This window comes from Rhinatrema bivittatum, chromosome 3 (genome assembly GCF_901001135.1).
Source record: "Rhinatrema bivittatum chromosome 3, aRhiBiv1.1, whole genome shotgun sequence".
Classification (NCBI taxonomy): domain Eukaryota; kingdom Metazoa; phylum Chordata; class Amphibia; order Gymnophiona; family Rhinatrematidae; genus Rhinatrema; species Rhinatrema bivittatum.
The window spans coordinates 171,772,354-171,791,455 of NC_042617.1; the positions used below are offsets into that span (position 1 = coordinate 171,772,354).

Genomic DNA, 19,102 nt, shown 5'->3' on the forward strand with positions numbered 1-19,102 from the left:
TTATCACTGTCCGATTACCTTCTCAAAAGCCTAGATAAAAATCAACCTCATCTTCTAGTGATCCTGGATATCTCAGCGGCTTTTGATACCGTTAACCACCAAATTCTTCTCCAACGCCTACACGAGATTGGAATAACTGGTACCGCCCATAACTGGTTCACTTCTTACCTATCCAATCGTAACTATAAAGTCAAAATTGGCAACCACATATCAAAAGAAATCCCCCTGAAGCAAGGAGTCCCTCAAGGCTCTTCACTTTCATCTACCCTTTTTAACATCTATCTTTTACCGCTTTGCCATCTCCTCGCCAACCTTAAGCTTCCACACTTTTTGTACGCTGATGATGTACAAATTCTTATTCCAATAACGGAATCCATACCCAAAGCCCTTGATATTTGGGACACCACCCTTGCTTCTATCAATAATCTATTAACCTCCTTACAACTTGCCCTCAATTCCACAAAAACAGAACTCATGATCATTTCTCCTCCCACCCTATCACATACCTCTCCTACCTCACCTATAACATCGACGCACATACAATTCTCCCACCAAGTCCGAGACCTAGGAGTCATTATTGACGACCAAATGACCCTCAAAAAATTTATTAGTGCAATCCTTAAAGAGTGTTTTTACAAATTACATACACTCAAAAAATTGAAACCCTTGCTTCACGCATCTGATTTCCGGACAGTTCTACAAGCCATGCTGTTCTCGAAAACAGATTATTGCAATTCACTCCTCCTAGGCCTACCCAAAAATGCAATCCGCCCCTTACAAATCCTGCAAAATACCGCAGCCCATATCCTTACTAACACTAACTCAAAGGAACATATTACGCCAGTTTTGAAGGAGTTACACTGGCTCCCCATCCAATCTCGCATACATTACAAGACCCTAACACTTATCCATAAAGCCCTCCACAATCCTGAAATGAAATGGTTTAATAACTCACTACTATTTCAAACTTCTATCAAACCTACTAGAAATCAATACCTCGCCACTTTACAGACCCCCTCGCCCAAACTATATAACCATGCCTCCACCAAAGCACGAGCGCTTTCCTATGCTGGCCCTCTGTTATGGAATACCATGCCCACCGAACTGCGCCTTGAGCCATCTCCTAAAACATTTAAGCAAAAACTCAAGACATGGCTATTCACACATGCCTATACTTGAAATATATATTTCTTTCTTCTCCTCTATATGCCCCAGTTCTATACATCATCTTGAATTTCTCCTATTTCTGTGGCTACTGTAAATGCCCTTCCATATAATTGCTCTTAATTGCATTCGAAGTGCTATCTCCCCCCTCTCTCCACCTCTAAATTAGAACTCCTTCTCCTCCTAACTCTTCCCTAACCCCATCCCTTTTACTAGTATCCCTCTACTCTCCAGTTCTTTTTAACCCACCTCAGCCAAGCTATACCTAAATGATAGATCTGTTTTTAAAAGCTTCTACTTGTTTTTATGTATCAAATATTTTTATACTTACCTTTGTTAAATATATAACGCTTGTATAACCTTGTTAAATGTATAACGCTTGTATAACCCTGTTAAATGTATAACGCTTGTATAACCCTGTTAAATGTATAACGCTTGTGTAACCTTGTTAAATGTATAACGCTCCGGCGTAAGTTCTTGTTCACTGTACACCGACGTGATATCTTTGATGAGCGGCGGTATATAAAATATTATAAATAAATAAAATAAATAAATAAAATAGGTGCTACCACCCAAGAAAGAGATCTAGGCGTCATAGTGGATAACACATTGAAATCGTCGGGTCAGTGTGCTGCGGCAGTCAAAAAAGCAAACAGAATGTTGGGAACTATTAGGAAGGGAATGGTGAATATAATGGAAAATGTCACATGCCTCTGTATCACTCCATGGTGAGACCCTACCTTGAATACTGTGTACAATTCTGGTCACCGCATCTCAAAAAAGATATAATTGCGATGGAGAAGCTACAGAGAAGGGCGACCAAAATGATAAGGGGAATGGAACAGCTCCCCTATGAGGAAAGACTAAAGAGGTTAGGACTTTTCAGCTTGGAGAAGAGACAGCTGAGGGGGGATATGATAGAGGTGTTTAAAATCGTGAGAGGACTAGAACGGATAGATGTGAATTGGTTATTTAGTCTTTCAGATAATAGACTAGGGGGCACTCCATGAAGTTAGCATGTGGCACATTTAAAACTAATCGGAGAAAGTTCTTCTTCACTCAGCGCACAATTAAACTCTGGAATTTGTTGCCAGAGGACATGGTTAGTTCAGTTAGTATAGCTGTGTTTAAAAAAGGATTGGATAAGTTCTTGGAGGAGAAGTCCATTACCTGCTATTAATTAACTGACTTAGAAAATAGCCACTGCTATTACTAGCAATGGTAACATGAAATAGACTTAGTTTTTGGATACTTGCCAGGTTCTTATGGCCTGGATTGGCCACTGTTGGAAACAGGATGCTGGGCTTGATGGACCCTTGGTCTGACCCAGTATGACATGTTCTTATGTTCTTAACATGACGGGCCCATAGAGTCACATTTAATAGCATACATTGGATTATAAGGTCCCGCAACAATTCGGAAATCATGAGGCACTTAGCCGCTCTTTTGTTAGTAACATCCATCCACTCCCAAATAGTCACATCAGAAGACTACTCTCTTACCTCGTAAACGTAAGCCCCATCGGAAACAATTCAAGAAAAGTGATATTTTTTGTTACACCTGACGACACCCAGGCGTCAGGCCAACCGGCTGCACACCAAGAACCCTGAAAGTATGCGCCAAAGCCCACCGAACCGGCTGCATCTGTAAACAGGTCAAGGTCCTGATTTGACAAGGGATCAGATTTCAGAATGCATCACCATTAAAATCTAGTAAAAACCTGTCCCATATACGCAAGTCCTCAAGAGGTTTCGCGGTCACGCGAATGTGGTGGTGATGCTTCGTAACACCGGACATGGCATATACAGCCTACGCAAAAACATCCTGCCCAAAGGGATCACTCTGCAAGCAAAAGGTGGTGACGGACTTCCGCCTGAATCAGTCCATCGTGTTGCCCACCTTTTTCCCGAGGCCACACACACACTCAGGAGAGCAGGCTCTGCATACCTTGGACTGCAAGCGTGCCCTCACTTTTTATCTGGAGCGCACTGCAGCCCACAGGCAGTCCACCCAACTTTGTCTCCTTTGACAAGAATAGGTTTAGAGTTGCGGTGGGTAAGCAGACTCTGTCCAACAGGTTGGTGGACTGTATTGCTTTCTCTTATGAGCAAGAGGGCCTTCTGTTCGGAAGCAGAGTGAAAGCACATTCAGTAAGGGCCATGGCAGCGTCAAGTTGCACACTTCCGGGGCAGTCCCTATTGCTGAAATCTGCAAGGCTGCGATGTAGAGTTCCCTTCAAACCTTCGCAGCCCATTCCTGTCTGGACAAGGATGGTCGACAGGACAGCATCTTTGGCCAGTCTGCCCTCCGTAACCTATTCCTGGTGTGAGAACCCAACTCTCCCTACCTAGGGCTCAGTATGAGGTTCAGCCTTCCCTGTTGTTGCCAACAGCACCCCTGTTGTTGTGCCTGTTGCACTTTATTGGGTGCCTGTTGGCCCAGTGTATTCTGGGGGCAGCCTGCAGCTTGGTATTCACCCATCTGTGGCCTAGCTACCTCTTCTGTCCAGGTCTATTTGAGTGCTGTCACAGCCTATCATGTTCTTGTTGATTCGAAGTCTGTCTCAACACATCTGCTGGTATGAAAATTCATGAAAAGTTTGCACATAAAGCCGCCACTTTGTGTACCAGCCATACCTTGGGACCTTAATGTGGTCCTCACACATCTAATGAGGTCACCCTTTTGAACCATTGGAAATCGCATCACTCAAACACCTTACATGGAAAGTAATTTTTCTTGTCACCATGGCTTCTGCTTGCAGAGTTAGTGAACTATAAGCCCTGTTTCATTATCCACCTTATCTCCATTCTTTTCTTGATAAAGTGGTTCTTATGCATCCCACCTAAGATTGCCTCAGCTTTTCATATCAATTGTCCTTTCTACCTTTTTCCCGCTGCTACATACACATGGTGGTGTAAAATCCGTACGCATCTTGGACTGCAAGACTTCTGGCCTATTACAAATGAAAGCATCAATCTCATCGACATGTCCCAAACTGTTTGTTTCTTATGATCTGAATAGACTTGGCATAATAGTTTCAAAACACACCTTAGCCAACTGGATGACTGCTTGTATCCAACATTGCTATTCAACTGCAGGACTTGACCTTGCCAATCCAGTCAAGGGCCCTCAAGTCCATGCTATGGTCTCCTCCATTGTCCACTTGTGAGAAGTATCGCTAGAAGACCCATGCAGGCTGCCATGTGGTCATTAGTGCATGCTTTCATGTCTCACTACTGCCTGGAACGTCTAACAGTGCAGTGGGACAGGCAGTACTACAACATGTTCTCTCGCTGTAATCTTCCCTCCACAGTGGAATTTGGGTTTATTACTTAGTAAACATTCCACTATAGCCCTCAGCTTGGGACTTGCCACAGATCATGGCTAATTCAGCTTGCTTATTGATAGAAAAATGTTTGCGTACCGTAAAAGGTTTTTTTCTGTAGGTAGGTTGAATTAGCCATGAGCTACCTGCCCTCCACGCTGAAGAGTAGACTGCGTGGCTAATTAGCTTTGACATGGTCTGAGAAGGCTTCTGAGGCAATGCCCACATAGGAACTCCCACACATAATCAGTAAAGCTGGAAGTTCTACTAGCTTGGAGAGATGAGTCTGTTCTGTGCTGCCAGATAACATCACCCACATATCACGGCTAATTCATCCTGTTTATGGTAAGTAAATGTGATTTTTTCCTAGTAAGTTTTTATGCACATTTCTAGTTGTTGCCTGACATCAAGTTTAAGTCTGTAAAGGCAATCTGCCATTACTGTTCGGTTACATGTGATCAGTGGTCTTCTATGTGGAGAGTTGTGAAGCCCCACATAGTCTACTTAGGTTTTCTTCTTAACAGCAACAAATGCCAAGAACTCTAGTTTGCTTGATTAGAGAGAACCTTTCTCACACCAGGAGGGCGTGGGGCAGGTCAAGGCTCATAGTGCTGGAGCTCTGACCGTGCGTAGAGCAAAGCTGTAAAATGAACGTTTTCTTCTGTTTGCCAGGGGTTCCTGATGTGAAACTGAATTTTGAATAGTCTGTCCTATGGGAGTGCCTTTGAGGTGTAGAACCCAACTCCATTCCCTCCCAGGGTTTGTTATTTTGGCTCAGACTGCCATAAAAAAGGAAGAAAAACATATAACATGCTGTTGGCCTGGCACCATCCAAAACAGTATTGCTTTCAGCACTGTTTCATTTTTCTTTTTGATTTGAGACAACCTTGGGAGTCCCCATATGCAAGGACTGCCATTCTATTTGTCCTCGAAGAAAGTGAAGTTACTTATCTGTAATGTTGGTTCTCTGATGGAAAGCAGGATGTCAATCATCACAAAACCCTCCTGCTTCCCCTTGGACTTTCTCCAAGTCTTTGCTTTATCATGGACTGAAGGGCCCTACCTGGGTGGCAGGGAGGTAGCTATGGCTGCACATGCCCAGTAAGGCATGCTAAAACCTTCTAGAAGCTTTGAAGTCAAAATTCCATGCCAGGCTTCATCTGATGATGTCATACTTGTGTGATGACGGACACATGCTGTCCATTAGAGAAACTACATTACAGGTGAGTAACTTCATTTTAATTTGACTTAGCTTGAAACTTGAATATCAGATTGATCGTCTGAAAACTATTTTTTCTTCCAGCCACATCACCAGACACCAGTGTTTCAGTCTTCTGCTGGCAGGTGAATACATATGGACAGGGCAAACCCTCTACCTATTTGGGTGTGTTTGATATAAATCGTTGGTATCATGCTCAAATGCCTGATTCATTAAGGTAGGTGAATTAATTGTAAATTTTAAATATCTGTTTAGAAAAAAGGCATTGTACACATTCAAATTTGATTTCTTGCTTGCTTTTTTTTTTTTCCATTTAGACTCGGTGAATTTCTCCATAATTGTTCCTATTTTGCATTATGGTCATTGGATGCAGTAGTGAGTATGACTTCTCCACATTATATTTTGGATGTCCTAGTACATGAGCGAAGTTTAAGCCGTGGAGTACCTCCATCGTGTCCACCACCTGAGCAGTTTTTTAATCCAAGCACATACAATTTTGGTATGTATTTGTGTTGGATTGTGTTAAATTGTCAAAATGCTTTTCTTTCTTTTTTTTTTTAAATGTATGTATTTCATCCATTACAAATGTTTTGGCTATCATGCAAGTCTTGCTATAAACAGTTTGTACCTGTATATAAGTGCTGAACAGATGACTTACCCACTTGAAAAGGCCGAATAGACCAATCTGGTTATCTGGCACAGTCTTGTAATTTTCTGTAGTACAGACCAAATGTAGTAGCAGACCAAATGATTTCTGTACGTGCATAACATTTATTCAAAGACAAGTCTGGATTTGACAATTGCAGAAAAGTATACTGGTCACAAATACTTCATTTTCTAGAGCATTTGCAAGCCATGAGGCCATTTCTTTTTGAAGTGATAGGTTAGAATGCTAATGTTTCTGTGCATGTATTCCTTTTTTAGATGCTACTTGTTTGTTGAACTCGGGAGTTGTTCATATAACTTGCACGGGCTTTCAGAAGGAGGTAAGATAATCTGCATATTAGAGAGAAACTTTTACAGTTGTGCTCATAAGTTTACATAACCCTGGCAGAATTTGTAAGATATGTAGCATTTTTTTTTTTTTAATTTATAATTTATTTGGTTGAAAGGTAGACAAACAAATATAATATACATATCTGGAAACAATAAACCCAATGGCTTTCAACAATTTCAAACCGAAGGAACATCCCCAATCCCCATTCCCCTCCAAACCCCCGTCCCCCATTCCCCATTCCCCTGACCACCCACCCCCCCACCATGAGTTCAAAAACAATAATAAAAATCATAGAAAAAAGGTCCGCACGCAGTGCTTCATCTCGAGCGAATGCGTGTTCAGTCCATGAGGGCTCTAATACCCAGAGGTCAGTGTGTCGCAGGAAGACCTGACATAGCTGTAGCCGATGTTTCCCAGTCCATAAAGGGGGTCCATATTGCCCGAAACAGTGGCAAAGTTTTGTGTAATTCCGCTGTGATCGCCGCCATCCGACAGAAATAATGCACCTTGTTCTGTATATGGGTAAGTGCTGGAATTATTGTCTGCTTCCAGTGTTGTGCAAGAACCATCCAAGTGGCAATAAAAACCTGTTGGCAAAATAAAGTTTTTGGCCTCGTCAATTCCTTATGCTGTAAATTAATAAGCATGAACCCATGGTTTAAGAGATCAGGCACTTGTAGAACCTGTTCCAACCATTGTGCCACTTGGGACCACAAAGAGTGCACCAGTGGACATGACCACCACATATGCATATAGTCCCCTGGATGCCCACAATTTCGCCAACACAATCCACTTAAATTGGGATATCTTTTACGCAACACAAGTGGGGTGAGATACCATCTGGTAAGTATCTTGTAACAGTTCTCCTGCATATTCGCTGAAATAGAACACTTTTTTACTGCAGTATATAATTGTAGCCATTCCTCAGCTGAAATGGTTCTCCCCAGATCCTTCTCCCACGCTCTGGTGTGAGGGGAAACTCTCATCTGAATCCCCTATCAACAGCACATATAGTTTAGAGACCATCCCCTGCTTCTTATCCGCATCAGTACAGTAATGTTCGAATAATGTCTGTCCCAGAGCTAAGGAAGGAGAGACAGACGCGCTATTAAGGAAGTGATAGATTTGGTATCCCGCAAGAAAGTCTGCATCGGGCAACTGGTGTGTGCTCTGGAGTTGAGGCCAGGACATCACGGAGCCGCCCCCCATGAAGTGCTCAATTTTGGTGAATCCCCTAGCCCGCCAACTCCTAAAAGTGGGGTTATGTTGCCCGGCTGGGAAAATATTTAAATAAGAAACATGAGTGGAGTAAAAATATAAGCGAGAGCCTATAAGATGCTTTTTCCACTTATCCCAAAGTCGGAGAGTAGTATTAATAGTGGGGGGGATAAATTATCCATGGCAACCCAAGTATGACGAGGTTGCCATGTCAGTGCCGAGAGCGGCATGAGCCCCAAAATACGGTCAGCGAAGGAGACCCATTGTTTAGCAGTAGTTACCCTATGGCTATCCAGAACCACTAAGAGTTGGGCCACCGCATAATATTTTTCAAGGTGAGGCACTCCAAGGCCTCCTCTATCCCTTGGTAGATAGAGCAAGCGCCGAGAAATCCGTGGGGGCCGCCTGCGCCAAATGAAATCATATAGAATCTTTTGCCATGACCTCAACAGGGCAGAGCTAAGAGGAATAGACAGAGTGATAAACAGATACAGAAACCTGGGTAAGATGTTCATTTTTACAATGGCAACACGCCCCAACCAAGAGTGCTGACCCCTATCCCAGGTTTGTAGGTCTTTCTTCACCTTGCTTAGTAAAGGTTTATAGTTAAGGTCGTAAAGGTCATCAATATTGGCCCCAATATGCACCCCTAGATATTTAATAGCACTTTTAGCCAACTTAAATGGGTACAGCAGTAGCAGGTCGCGGAGAGCACCATCATCAACCGATACATTGAGGAGCTATAGGTTGTGATTTCTGCAGTGATTTCCCGCAGGGATGTGGTGGGGTTAGTAATTGTCATGAGAATATAGTCTGCAAAAGCGATAGCTTCATGTGTAAGTTTCCTATCTGGACCCCTGTAATAAGATTGGAGTTACGCACGCGCGTCGTAAAGGGCTCCAAGAAAAGAGCAAACAGTAAAGGTGATAACGGGCACCCTTGTCTAGTACCCCGCTGTACTGAAAATGCACTCCCCTAGCCCCCATTAACCTTTATGCGTGCCGTAGGATGGTGGTAAAGCACACTAATCCAGTGCAGAAACATTTGCCCAAAATTCATTTTCTTCAAAGTGGCGAATAAGAACTCCCAATGCACTAGGTCAAATGCTTTTTCAGCATCGATTGCCAGCAGCAACAATGGGGTATTCTGCTTTTTGGCCCACCACATAATATCAGTAACCTTTCGGACATTATCCGCCGCCATTCGTTGTGGGATAAACCCTACTTGATCCCTATGGACCAGTCCCGGTAGCGCCTGGTTGAGACGTGCTGCTAGCACCCTCGCCAGAATCTTCAAATCCAGGTTAATGAGGGATATTGGTCTGTATGAGCTACATTGAGTCGGGTCTCTACCGGGCTTCGCCAGCACTGTTATGCCAGCCGTGTTAGTGTGTGGGGGTAAATGGGCCCCCTCCCGCAGGCTGTTGAAATAATTCACTAGAGGCGCAATGAGGGAGGCACTACACTTCTTGTAGTATGCTCCGGAGAAACCATCGAGGCCCGGGGCCTTACCGGCCTTCAAATCTCGAATGGCCACCTGGACCTCTGCCAAATTGATCGGCTGGTCAAGAATACCCCATTGCTCCTCCGTAAGGCCTGACAACGGTAAATCCTGAAGGTACCTTCCAATGTCCTGCTCCGAAATGGAGTCATCTTTTTTATAAAGAGTCTCATAAAATTTGGTAAAACACTCCCTGATCTCTGCGGTGGAGGTAATATACTTCCCCTCTACACTTTTAAGCTTAGCAATATTATTCTGAATGGCTCGTTGTTTCAACTGTCGGGCTAGAATACGGCCTGCCTTATTGGATCCCTCAAAGAATCTCTGGTTTGTGCGCTCTAGTGCGTGAGCCACCCATGCCGCATCCAGCAGACTCAGCTCCGTGCGTATGGCCCTCAACTGACACAACAAGTCTGGATTCAGGGAGAGTGCATGCCTGCGCGCCAACCTATTCAGTTGGCCAAGTAGTTCTGTCCTACGTTGTTCTCTTTTCTTTTTCTCCGCGGTGGCCAGTGCTATAAGCTTGCCACGGATAACTAGTTTAGAGCATTCCCATAGGGACCCTGCCGCTGCCACTGAACCAGTATTCTGCAGGAAGTACTCTTGTAAGTAGTCATTAATTACCTTACACCGCTTCTCATCCCCTAATTGATCTTCTCTCAATCTCCAGAATCGAGAGCCCTTGTCTGCCGTGGCTAAGGATAGAGATACCCAAATAGGGGCGTGGTCGGACCATGTAATATCTCCGATTCCCACATCTGTAACCTGATTCTGCAACCCCTTGTCTACTAGAAAAAAATCAATCCGAGAATATGTAGCATTTTAAGAAAACATGAATGATCAGACAAAACACATGCCTGTTATTTTTAATGTTTCATATTAAACTGCCCATCACAAAATAGCATGATCATTAAACCATAGCAATAAAGGAAATGATAAAATGGTCCTGTTCAAAAGTTTGCATGCCCTTAGTTCTTAATATTGTATATTGCCCCCTTTTTTTGCATCAATGAGGGCTTACAGTCTTTTGTGATAATTGTGAATGAGGCCCATTATTTTCTCATGTAGTAAAGCTGCCCATTCCTCTTGGCAAAAAAGCTGCCTGATCCTGTAAATTCTTTGGTTGATCTAGCATGAACTGGATGTTTGAGTTCTCCCCAAAGTGGCTTAATAATAATGATGAGGTCAGAAGACTGTGATGGCCACTCCAGAACCTTCATTTTCTTCTGCTGCAGCTACTGAAGGGTCAACTTGATCTTATGTTTCGGATCATTGTTATGTTGGAAAGTTCAAGTGCACCCCATGCGCAGCTATCGGGTTGATGAATGCAAATTCTTCTCCAATATTTTCTAATAAGATGCAGCATTTATCCTGCCTTCAATTTTGACTAATATTCCATGTGCTGCTATAGCTTACACCCTCCCCCCACCCTGAAAACAAAGATCCACCTCCATGCTTTACAGTAGGGATGGTGTACTTCCCTTCCTAGGCCTTGTTGATTTCTCTCCACGCAGTGTTTATAGTTGTGATCATAAAGTTCAGTTTTGGTCTCATCACTTCAAATTATTTTGTCCAGATGTTTCAAGGCTTTCTAAGTGCTGTTTGGCATATTGTAAGCAGGCTGTTCCTCTGCACTCAGGCAGGCTAATCCACACAAGTGGGTTATACACCTCTAGCAAGAGATGGAGACTGAGTAAAATTGAATCACTGATGTCATGGACATATAGACTTATCTGGTGATCAGCCTGCCAGAATTAGCCATCTCCGGCAGATGGTGGACGTGCCTCTCCCTATTGGGGATTCCTTGAAAAGAAGTTATAGGAGAAGATAGAAGATTTTGGAGCATAGCTAGAGCTCCTGAGGTGACACCTGGTTTGGTCCCTTTCTCAGTTGAGCATTTTAAGTCTGGGAGCCTGAGTGGCATAGACTTTAAAAAAAAAAAAAAAAAAAAAGCGGTTTGAAGAAGAGGGAGTACTCGGCAGTGAAGGTTTCTGCCCTCTCTCCTCGTAGCCAGTGACCTGATTGTTCTCTCAATCAGGAAGGGCAGAGCTCAGGTAAAAAAGAAAACCCCAAAAAAACTTACCAGGTATTTTTCCCTCTGCATCTCTTACCCCCTTTCCCTCTTACTTCTAAGGCAGGTAGTATAGAGTGGGCAGGTAGTATAGAGTGGAGATGGCTTGGGCTTGGCAGATTGTGAGCAGCCTTTGGCTAGGCCCTGCTCAGTCTTGGTTCTGTTGATTTCCCCCCCCCCCCCCCACTCACAGGCATGTGCGCGCATTCTCACCGTGCAGCAGTGTACTGACTTAAGCGCACACGTGCTCTCTTTCTTATGCACGTAAGGGCAAGACCTATATTTGTGTGCGTATTTACATGCAGGGGTATTTTGTGCCCATATGACCGCGGCCTAGTTTTGGTCAATACGTACGTGCTGAGTACTTGCGTGTGTACGACTGCGTCTTACTTTTGAACATGTATTTGCACGTGCATCTCCAGACACTGTAGGTGGGTGCACAAGAGGCTGTCTAGAGTCCAGTGCAGAAGGCTATGGTGCTGGGGACAAAACAGTCTTAAGCGCCTAGCTATCTGTGAGGCTTGCTATTGAAGGGTAATCCAGCCATCACTTTCTCTTCGCCTGTGCCAGCGTTGTTTGGAGGCTCAAGGTGATTTGGCCCCTACAGATTTTGCTGATGTTGGGCTATCCTCTCTGGAGGGGAGTGGGGTGGAAGGCGACACAGTAGATGTCTCTTCCCCCTTGCTTCCAATGATTGAGACATCTCTGATAGAAGGGTAAGGGTCAGAGAGTGACAGGTTTGGGCCTTTGGCCCTGGTTTTGATCTATCCTCCTTTTCCTGTGTGGTTATTTTTCCAGGGTCTGCAGATTTTTCTGCAGGGGTGCCCAGCGGGGGAGAAGCAACCTACTAAGAAGGGTTTGCATGCTTGGGGTTCCCACTAAGCCAGTGCAGGCAAGTGCTGCATGGAGGCTGTCCCTGGTGATGAGAATGATGTGGATCCCCGTGGGGACTTTGGTTTCTCCCCTTTGGAAGAGGGAGAAATTCTACCTGATTTGGAACTGCATTAGACTCTGCTTATTTTTTCTTTTTTCCACAGAGATGAGTTGCGGAGTCTTGACTCAGACCCTGAAGATGTTAGGTGTGGACGGGGTGACTGAGGGCTTGCAAAAGTAGGATCCCATATTAGTCACTTTACGCAAGGAGTCACATTTCTTTCCCCTCCTGGATCCAATTCGAGTTGATTGACCTTGAATGGAGTGCAGCGGAGGGAAATTTTAAAGGGGGGCCCAATTTTAGTGGGGCTGTACCCCTTGGATCAGATGGCAAGGGATCAGATGCAATTCCTGAAAGTGGATGCCTTGGGTATGTGCTGTTACCAAGCAAATTACCATTCCAGTGGAAGGGAGGGGCAGCTTTAAAAGATGCTCAAGATAAGGAGGATTGAGGCTATCCTTAAGCAGGCCTTTGAGGCCTTGGAACTGAATTTGCAGAATGCTTCTTGTTGCTGACTGGTGGCTCGGATTGGTTTGCTTCTCTCTCAGGAGATGCAAGGAACTGGGCGGATTGATGATGGAACTGGGTGCTGCATTCTTAGCTGGTATGGACTGTAACATGGTGCAGACTGCTGCTAGAGGAGTGGCTTCCATGGTAGCAGCTAGACACCAGTTGTAGCTGTGAAATTGGTTGGCAAACACTATTTCCAAGTCCTTTCTTACAAAGTTATCCTTTAAGGGGTCCATTTTATTTAGCAGTGAATTGGAGAAAATGGAAAATAGCTGGGGGAAATCCAAGATTCCTCGTTTACCAGAGGACAAGAAGGCAACTTCACATCCTTTTGGGGCAAAAGGCTGCTCCATGGATTCCTGCCTGTTTTATCCTTACAGAGGAGTATCTACTCAATGGTCTTTGTCACTATGGAAGATCTGTCGTTCTCACAGGACAAGCAGGATGGTAGTCCTTGCATATGGGTGACATCACAGGATGGAGCCCAGTCACGGAACACTGGCACCTACTGGGCATGCCCAGCATGGCACTAAACTTGCAGCCAGCAGGGGTCCCCCTTCAGTCTTCCTTTTTCCGTGCAGCAGTAGCCATGCAGATTAAGGAGCTCCACAGAAATTCCTGACAGGAATTTTCCTCACGGAATTACTAAAAACTTTCCTACCCCACAGGGGTCCCTCCTTCGAATTTTTGACTCCGTGGTACTCCGGTATGTTTTTACCCATTTTCGGTTGATTCCCGTCGAGTTTGGCCCTCGAGTGGCTTCCATGGTAGCAGCTAGACAACTGGTGTCTAGCTGCTACCATGGAAGCCACTCCTCTAGCAGCAGTCTGCACCGTTGACCGTACCGCGGCTAAATTTTTCAAAGGCCATGGCGTCGGGGTTCCGTCGGTGCCAGGACTGTACTCGCACCATGTCCATAACAGACCCGCATAAAGTCTGTTTAATGTGTCTCGGGTGCGAGCATGATGTCCTGACTTGCACCAAATGTGCTTTAATGACACCAAAAGGTCGTAAGGCCAGAATGGAGAAAATGGAACTTCTCTTCCTTTCTCAAACTCAGACGCCGTCTATTACATCGACGTTGTCTGAACCGGCACCGTCCACTTCGTGCCAGTATCGGCCACTGGCCGGTGACCGTCCGACGTCGACGACTTCTCGGCCTTCGACTACCTCTACTCCCCCTCTGGACCGAGGGGATCGTAGAGAAAAACATCGGAAGTCTCAGATCATCGACCTCACCATCGTCCGAGCCGCCATCGAAGAAACCCCGTCCAGAAAAGGCACCGACCCTTTCTGCGATGGGTCACCAAGGCAACCCTTACCCGGATGGGTTTCAGGAGCCGCGACTCCACCTTTAACGGTGGTCCTTCCAGCTATGCTTCTGCCTCCTTCTGCCCTTCCGGAGCCGAGGCTGCTTGCTCCAGGTCTCCGTGAAGAATTGGACTGGATGGTTCAGGGGGCCATCGATAAGGCGATGCACAGACTCCAAGGTTCCCCCTGCACCGAAATCGGTGCCGGTTGCGGAACCGACAGTCAATCCCATTCCAGTAGCATTGGCACCGCTGCTCTCGAAGATGGCAGCTCATAGCCTCTCTTCCTCTGATGGATCCTGGGTCACACTGATGGCTCCGGTGCCTTCCCCGCTTACCCTGTCATTGGGAGGGGAAACACCGTTCCGTATCCCTCCATCGGGAGTCCTTCCGATGCCTCAACCATCGACGCCGATGCGCCCATTGGCACCACCGATCCATCCATCGATGCCTGCACCGGTGCCCTCAATGCCTTCATTGGTGCTTCCAGTATTTCCCTCAATGCCTTCAGATCCTAGACCAGGACCTTCAGGAACACCATCGTCCCGTCCTTCTCAGATTCCTACAGGGACAGGTGCTGATCCCTATGACACCTGGACTGACGATTCATCTCAAGACACCGATGATTTACCATCGCCACCTTCTCCTACTGAAAGTAGGAAGCGTTCTTCTCTAGAGGATTGTACTTCATAAATTTTGTGAAGGAAATGTCTGAATTGGTTCCCTTCCAATTACAGACTGAGCAAGATGATAGCACCAACTGATGGAGCTGTTACTATTCCTGGATGCTCCCAAGGAAATAACCTCCATCCCTATTCCCCAGGTTCTTTTGAACCTCCTAAAAAATAACTGGGAACACCCTGGTTCTGTTGCTCCAGTCAACAGAAAAGCTGATACCACCTATTTGGTCCAGTCAGCCCCAGGATTCCAGAAACCTCAGCTGGATCACCAATCTGTGGTTGTAGAATCTGCCCAAAAGAAGGCAAAATGATCAAAACACCACTCTTCCTTTCCCCCAGGTAAGGAACAGAAATTCCTGGATGCCATTGGCTGGCATGTTTTCCAGGGATCAATGCTTATCTCTCGGATCGCCTCCTACCAGCTGTATATGACCCAGTACAACAGGGTCTTATTCAAGCAGATACAGGACTTTGCAGAGTCCCTGCCTCAACAATTCCAGGAACAGCTTCAAACAAGGGTTTCGAAGCAGGGAAGCATGAAATAAGATCCTCTTATGATACCCTGGAAGCAGTGTCGAAGATATTTGCAGCTGCTATTTCAGCAAGAAGATGGGCCTGGCTTAAGTCTTCGGACTTGCGCCCTGAAGTACAAGACAGATTATCTGATCTGTCCTGCATAGGAGACAATCTGTTTGGCGAACAGATTCAGCGGACGGTGGCGGAACTCAAGGACCATCATGAGACCCTTCACCAGCTTTCTCTGATGCCCTCTGAGTATTCCTCCAAACAACCTTTCAGGAAGGATTCATTCTTCCTGAAAGGTTCTTCCGTCCAAAGAAGTCCAATCCACCACTGTCTAGAACTCGTTCCACGAGACCTTTCGAAAAGGCCCAGTCTCATCAATCGCGGAAACAAAAGCCACTGGCAGCTCCTCAACCGGGCCCTGCTTCCGGCTTTTGACTCCTGCATAGAGAGCAGCAGCCAGCTTCCACTGCCTCAGATACTAGTGGGAGGTCGATTGTGTGCCACCTGTTGTTGAAATGGCACAATCACCTCAGACCAGTGGGTCCTTGCTATAATCTCTCAAGGTTATCACCTGAACTTTCTCTCCATCCCACCAGACTCCCCACCTCGGCTGACGTGGGGAACATTCAACCACTCACCACTCCTGGAACAGGAGGTTTCCCTCCTCCAGTCCATAGCAATAGAACCAGTTCCCTACTCCCAACAAGGCCTAGGATTCTATTCCCAGTACTTTCTAATCCCCAAAAAATCAGGCGGCGTTCGTCCAATTCTGGACCTAGGTACCCTCAACAAGTACCTCCATTGAGAAAAGTTCAAGATGGTAACCTTGGTTTCCCTCCTTCCTCTTCTCCAAAGAGGAGACTGGCTCTGCTCTCTAGACCTCCAGGACACGTACACACACATTGCGATAACTCCATCTCATTGCAGATTCCTGAGATTTTTGGTCGGCCCCAAGCACTATCAGTACCGAGTGCTGCCATTCGGCCTGACATCTGCACTATGAGTCTTCACAAAGTGCCTCGTAGTAGCAGCCTTCCTCAGGACTCAAGGTGTTCACGTTTACCCCTATCTAGACGATTGGTTGATCAGGGCTCCCACTCAGCAAGCTGCTCTGTCATCCCTACATCTTACCTTACACACACTGATTTCGCTAGGATTTCTTATCAACTACGAGAAATCCTGCTTAGTCGCATCTCAAACTTTGTCCTTCATAGGGGCAGACTTGGACACCGTTCACACAAAGGCATTTCTGCCTCAACAGCAAGCTCTCACTCATTTTTCTCGCACACCCACTACAGTCTCAGCACGGCTCAACTGCACGCCACTTCCTTATCCTGCTGGGACACATGGCGTCCTCAGTACAGGTTACCCCAATGGCTCGCTTGGCCATGAGAGTCATTCAGTGGACTCTAAGGTCACAATGGACTCGGTCCGTCCAACCTCTATCAACCATTGTCCACATCACCAACCTCTGCTGGGGACTTCATGTCGCCAATTTGCAGACACAAGGAGCTTGGTCTCCAGAGGAAGCCAAACACCAGATCAATTTCCTGGAGCTGCGAGGAATCAGATATGCTCTCAGGGAGTTTCAGGATCGCCTTTCCAACCAGGTCATCCTGATTCAGACGGACAACCAGGTGGCCATGTGGTATCAACAAACAGGGAGGGACGGGCTCCTACCTACTGTGTCAGGAAGCTGCACAGATATGGGCGGAGGCCCTCTCCCACTCAATGTACCTCAAGGCCACCTACTTGCCGGGAGTGGACAATGTGTTGGCGGACAAGCTGAGTCACACCTTTCAGCTGCATGAGGGGTCTCTCAACCCCACAGTAGTGGACTCAATCTTCCAACGTTGGGGTTATCCTCACATAGACCTCTTTGCGTCATCTCAAAACCGCAAAGTAGAGAACTTTTGCTCTCTCACTCGCAGCCAACATTCACAGCCAAGAGACACGTTCTCCATCTCATGCGCATCCGGTCTCCTATATGCATTCCCTCCACTTACACTTCTCTCGAAGACTCTCGTGAAGCTATGTCAGGACAAGGGATGCATGATCCTGATAGCACCTCACTGGCCTAGCCAAGTGTGGTTTCCAGTACTTCAGGATCTCTCCATTCGCAGGCACATTCCCTTGGGAAAGGACCCGCTTCTGATCACTCAGAACGACGGGTGCCTACGCCACCCCAATCTTCAAGCTTTGTCCCTGACGGCTTGGATGTTGAAAGGTTAATTCTTCAGCCACTTAACCTTTCGGAGCTAGTTTCCCGTGTCCTCATTGCTTCACGGAAGCCTTCCACGAGAAAATCTTACTCTTACAATGAAACAGGTTGAAGTCATGGTGTTCTTCTCAATCCCTTGATCCCTTTACCTGTTCCACCTCGAAGTTTCTGGACTATCTATGGCACTTGTCAGTCAGGTCTAAAAACTTCCTCCATCAGAATGCATGTTAGTGTGGTGGCCGCCTTCCATAAAGGTGTCGTGGACGTTCCTATTTCGGTACAAGCCCTCGTGACACATTTTCTGAAAGGCTTGCTTCACCTCAAGCCTCCACTGCGTCCTCCGGCCCCTTCTTGGGACCTCAATCTGGTTTTGGGTCGGCTCATGAAACCATTCGAGCCTCTCCAATCCTGTGATCTTCACTATCTCACATGGAAAGTGATTTTTGTTTTGGCAATAACATCTGCTTGCAGAGTTAGTGAGTAATAGGCCCTAGTTACCTATCCGCCTTACACTAAACCTCTGCAGGACTGGGCAGTACTCCGCACTCACCCTAAGTTCTTACCTAAGGTAGTAGTTGAGTTTCACATTAATCAATCCATTATACTACCTACCTTCTTTCCCAGGCCCCACTCCAATCCAGGAGAACAGGCTCTGCATACCCTTGACTGTAAACGGGCTCTAGCGTTCTATCTAGGCCGTACAGCTGCCCACAGGAAAAGCACTCAATTGTTTCTCTTTCCATTCCATCAAATTGGGGCAGCCTGTGGGTAAGCAGACTCTCTCCTCCTGGATAGCGGTTTGCATATCTTTTTGCTATCAGCAAGCAGGCATTCCACGTCAAGACCGTGTTAAAGCACGCTCTGTGAGGGCCATGGCAACTTCAGTAGCACACCTACGCTCTGTGCCGCTTCCTGACATTTTCAGGGCTGCTACCTGGAGTTCTCTCCATACCTTTACAGCCCATTATTGCTTAGACAAGGCCGGAAGACAAGGTTCCATCTTTGGCGAGTTTGTTTTGCGCAACCTTTTCGCAACTTGACGTACCAACACCCTTCCACCTGCCCGTTAGGGTTCAGGATGCCCTCTACCAAATTTCACCCCAGTCCTAGTGCCTATTGCACATCTGGGTACATCTGGTGTATTTCTTGGACATCCTCAGTTCGGTACTCACCCATTTGTGAGGACTACCTTCCTGCTTGTCCTGTGAGAAAGCAAATGTTGCTTACCTGTAAACAGGTGTTCTCACAGGACAGTCGGGTGTTAGCCTTCAGGAAACCCGCCCACTGCCCCGCGGTGTTGGGTTCGTTACGTTTTCTTATTTTATTTTTCGGCACTTCCTGTAGCTTTAAACAAGACTGAAGGGGGACCCCTGCTGGCTGCAGGTTTAGTGCCATGCTGGGCATGCCCAATAGGTGCCAGTCAAAGTT

General features: G+C 46.1%; 1 protein-coding gene across 2 annotated transcripts in view; it reads left to right on the top strand.

Annotated features, from left to right (window-relative positions):
• AHCTF1 (AT-hook containing transcription factor 1) overlaps window positions 1-19,102 on the top strand; it is a 564,884-nt gene that overhangs the window by 162,639 nt on the left and 383,143 nt on the right. For both annotated transcript variants that reach the window (XM_029593945.1, XM_029593946.1), the window contains exons 9-11: window positions 5,793-5,925; window positions 6,026-6,207; window positions 6,633-6,694. In XM_029593945.1, the coding sequence (XP_029449805.1) occupies window positions 5,793-5,925; window positions 6,026-6,207; window positions 6,633-6,694 (377 nt within the window). The remainder of the gene's footprint in view (window positions 1-5,792; window positions 5,926-6,025; window positions 6,208-6,632; window positions 6,695-19,102) is intronic.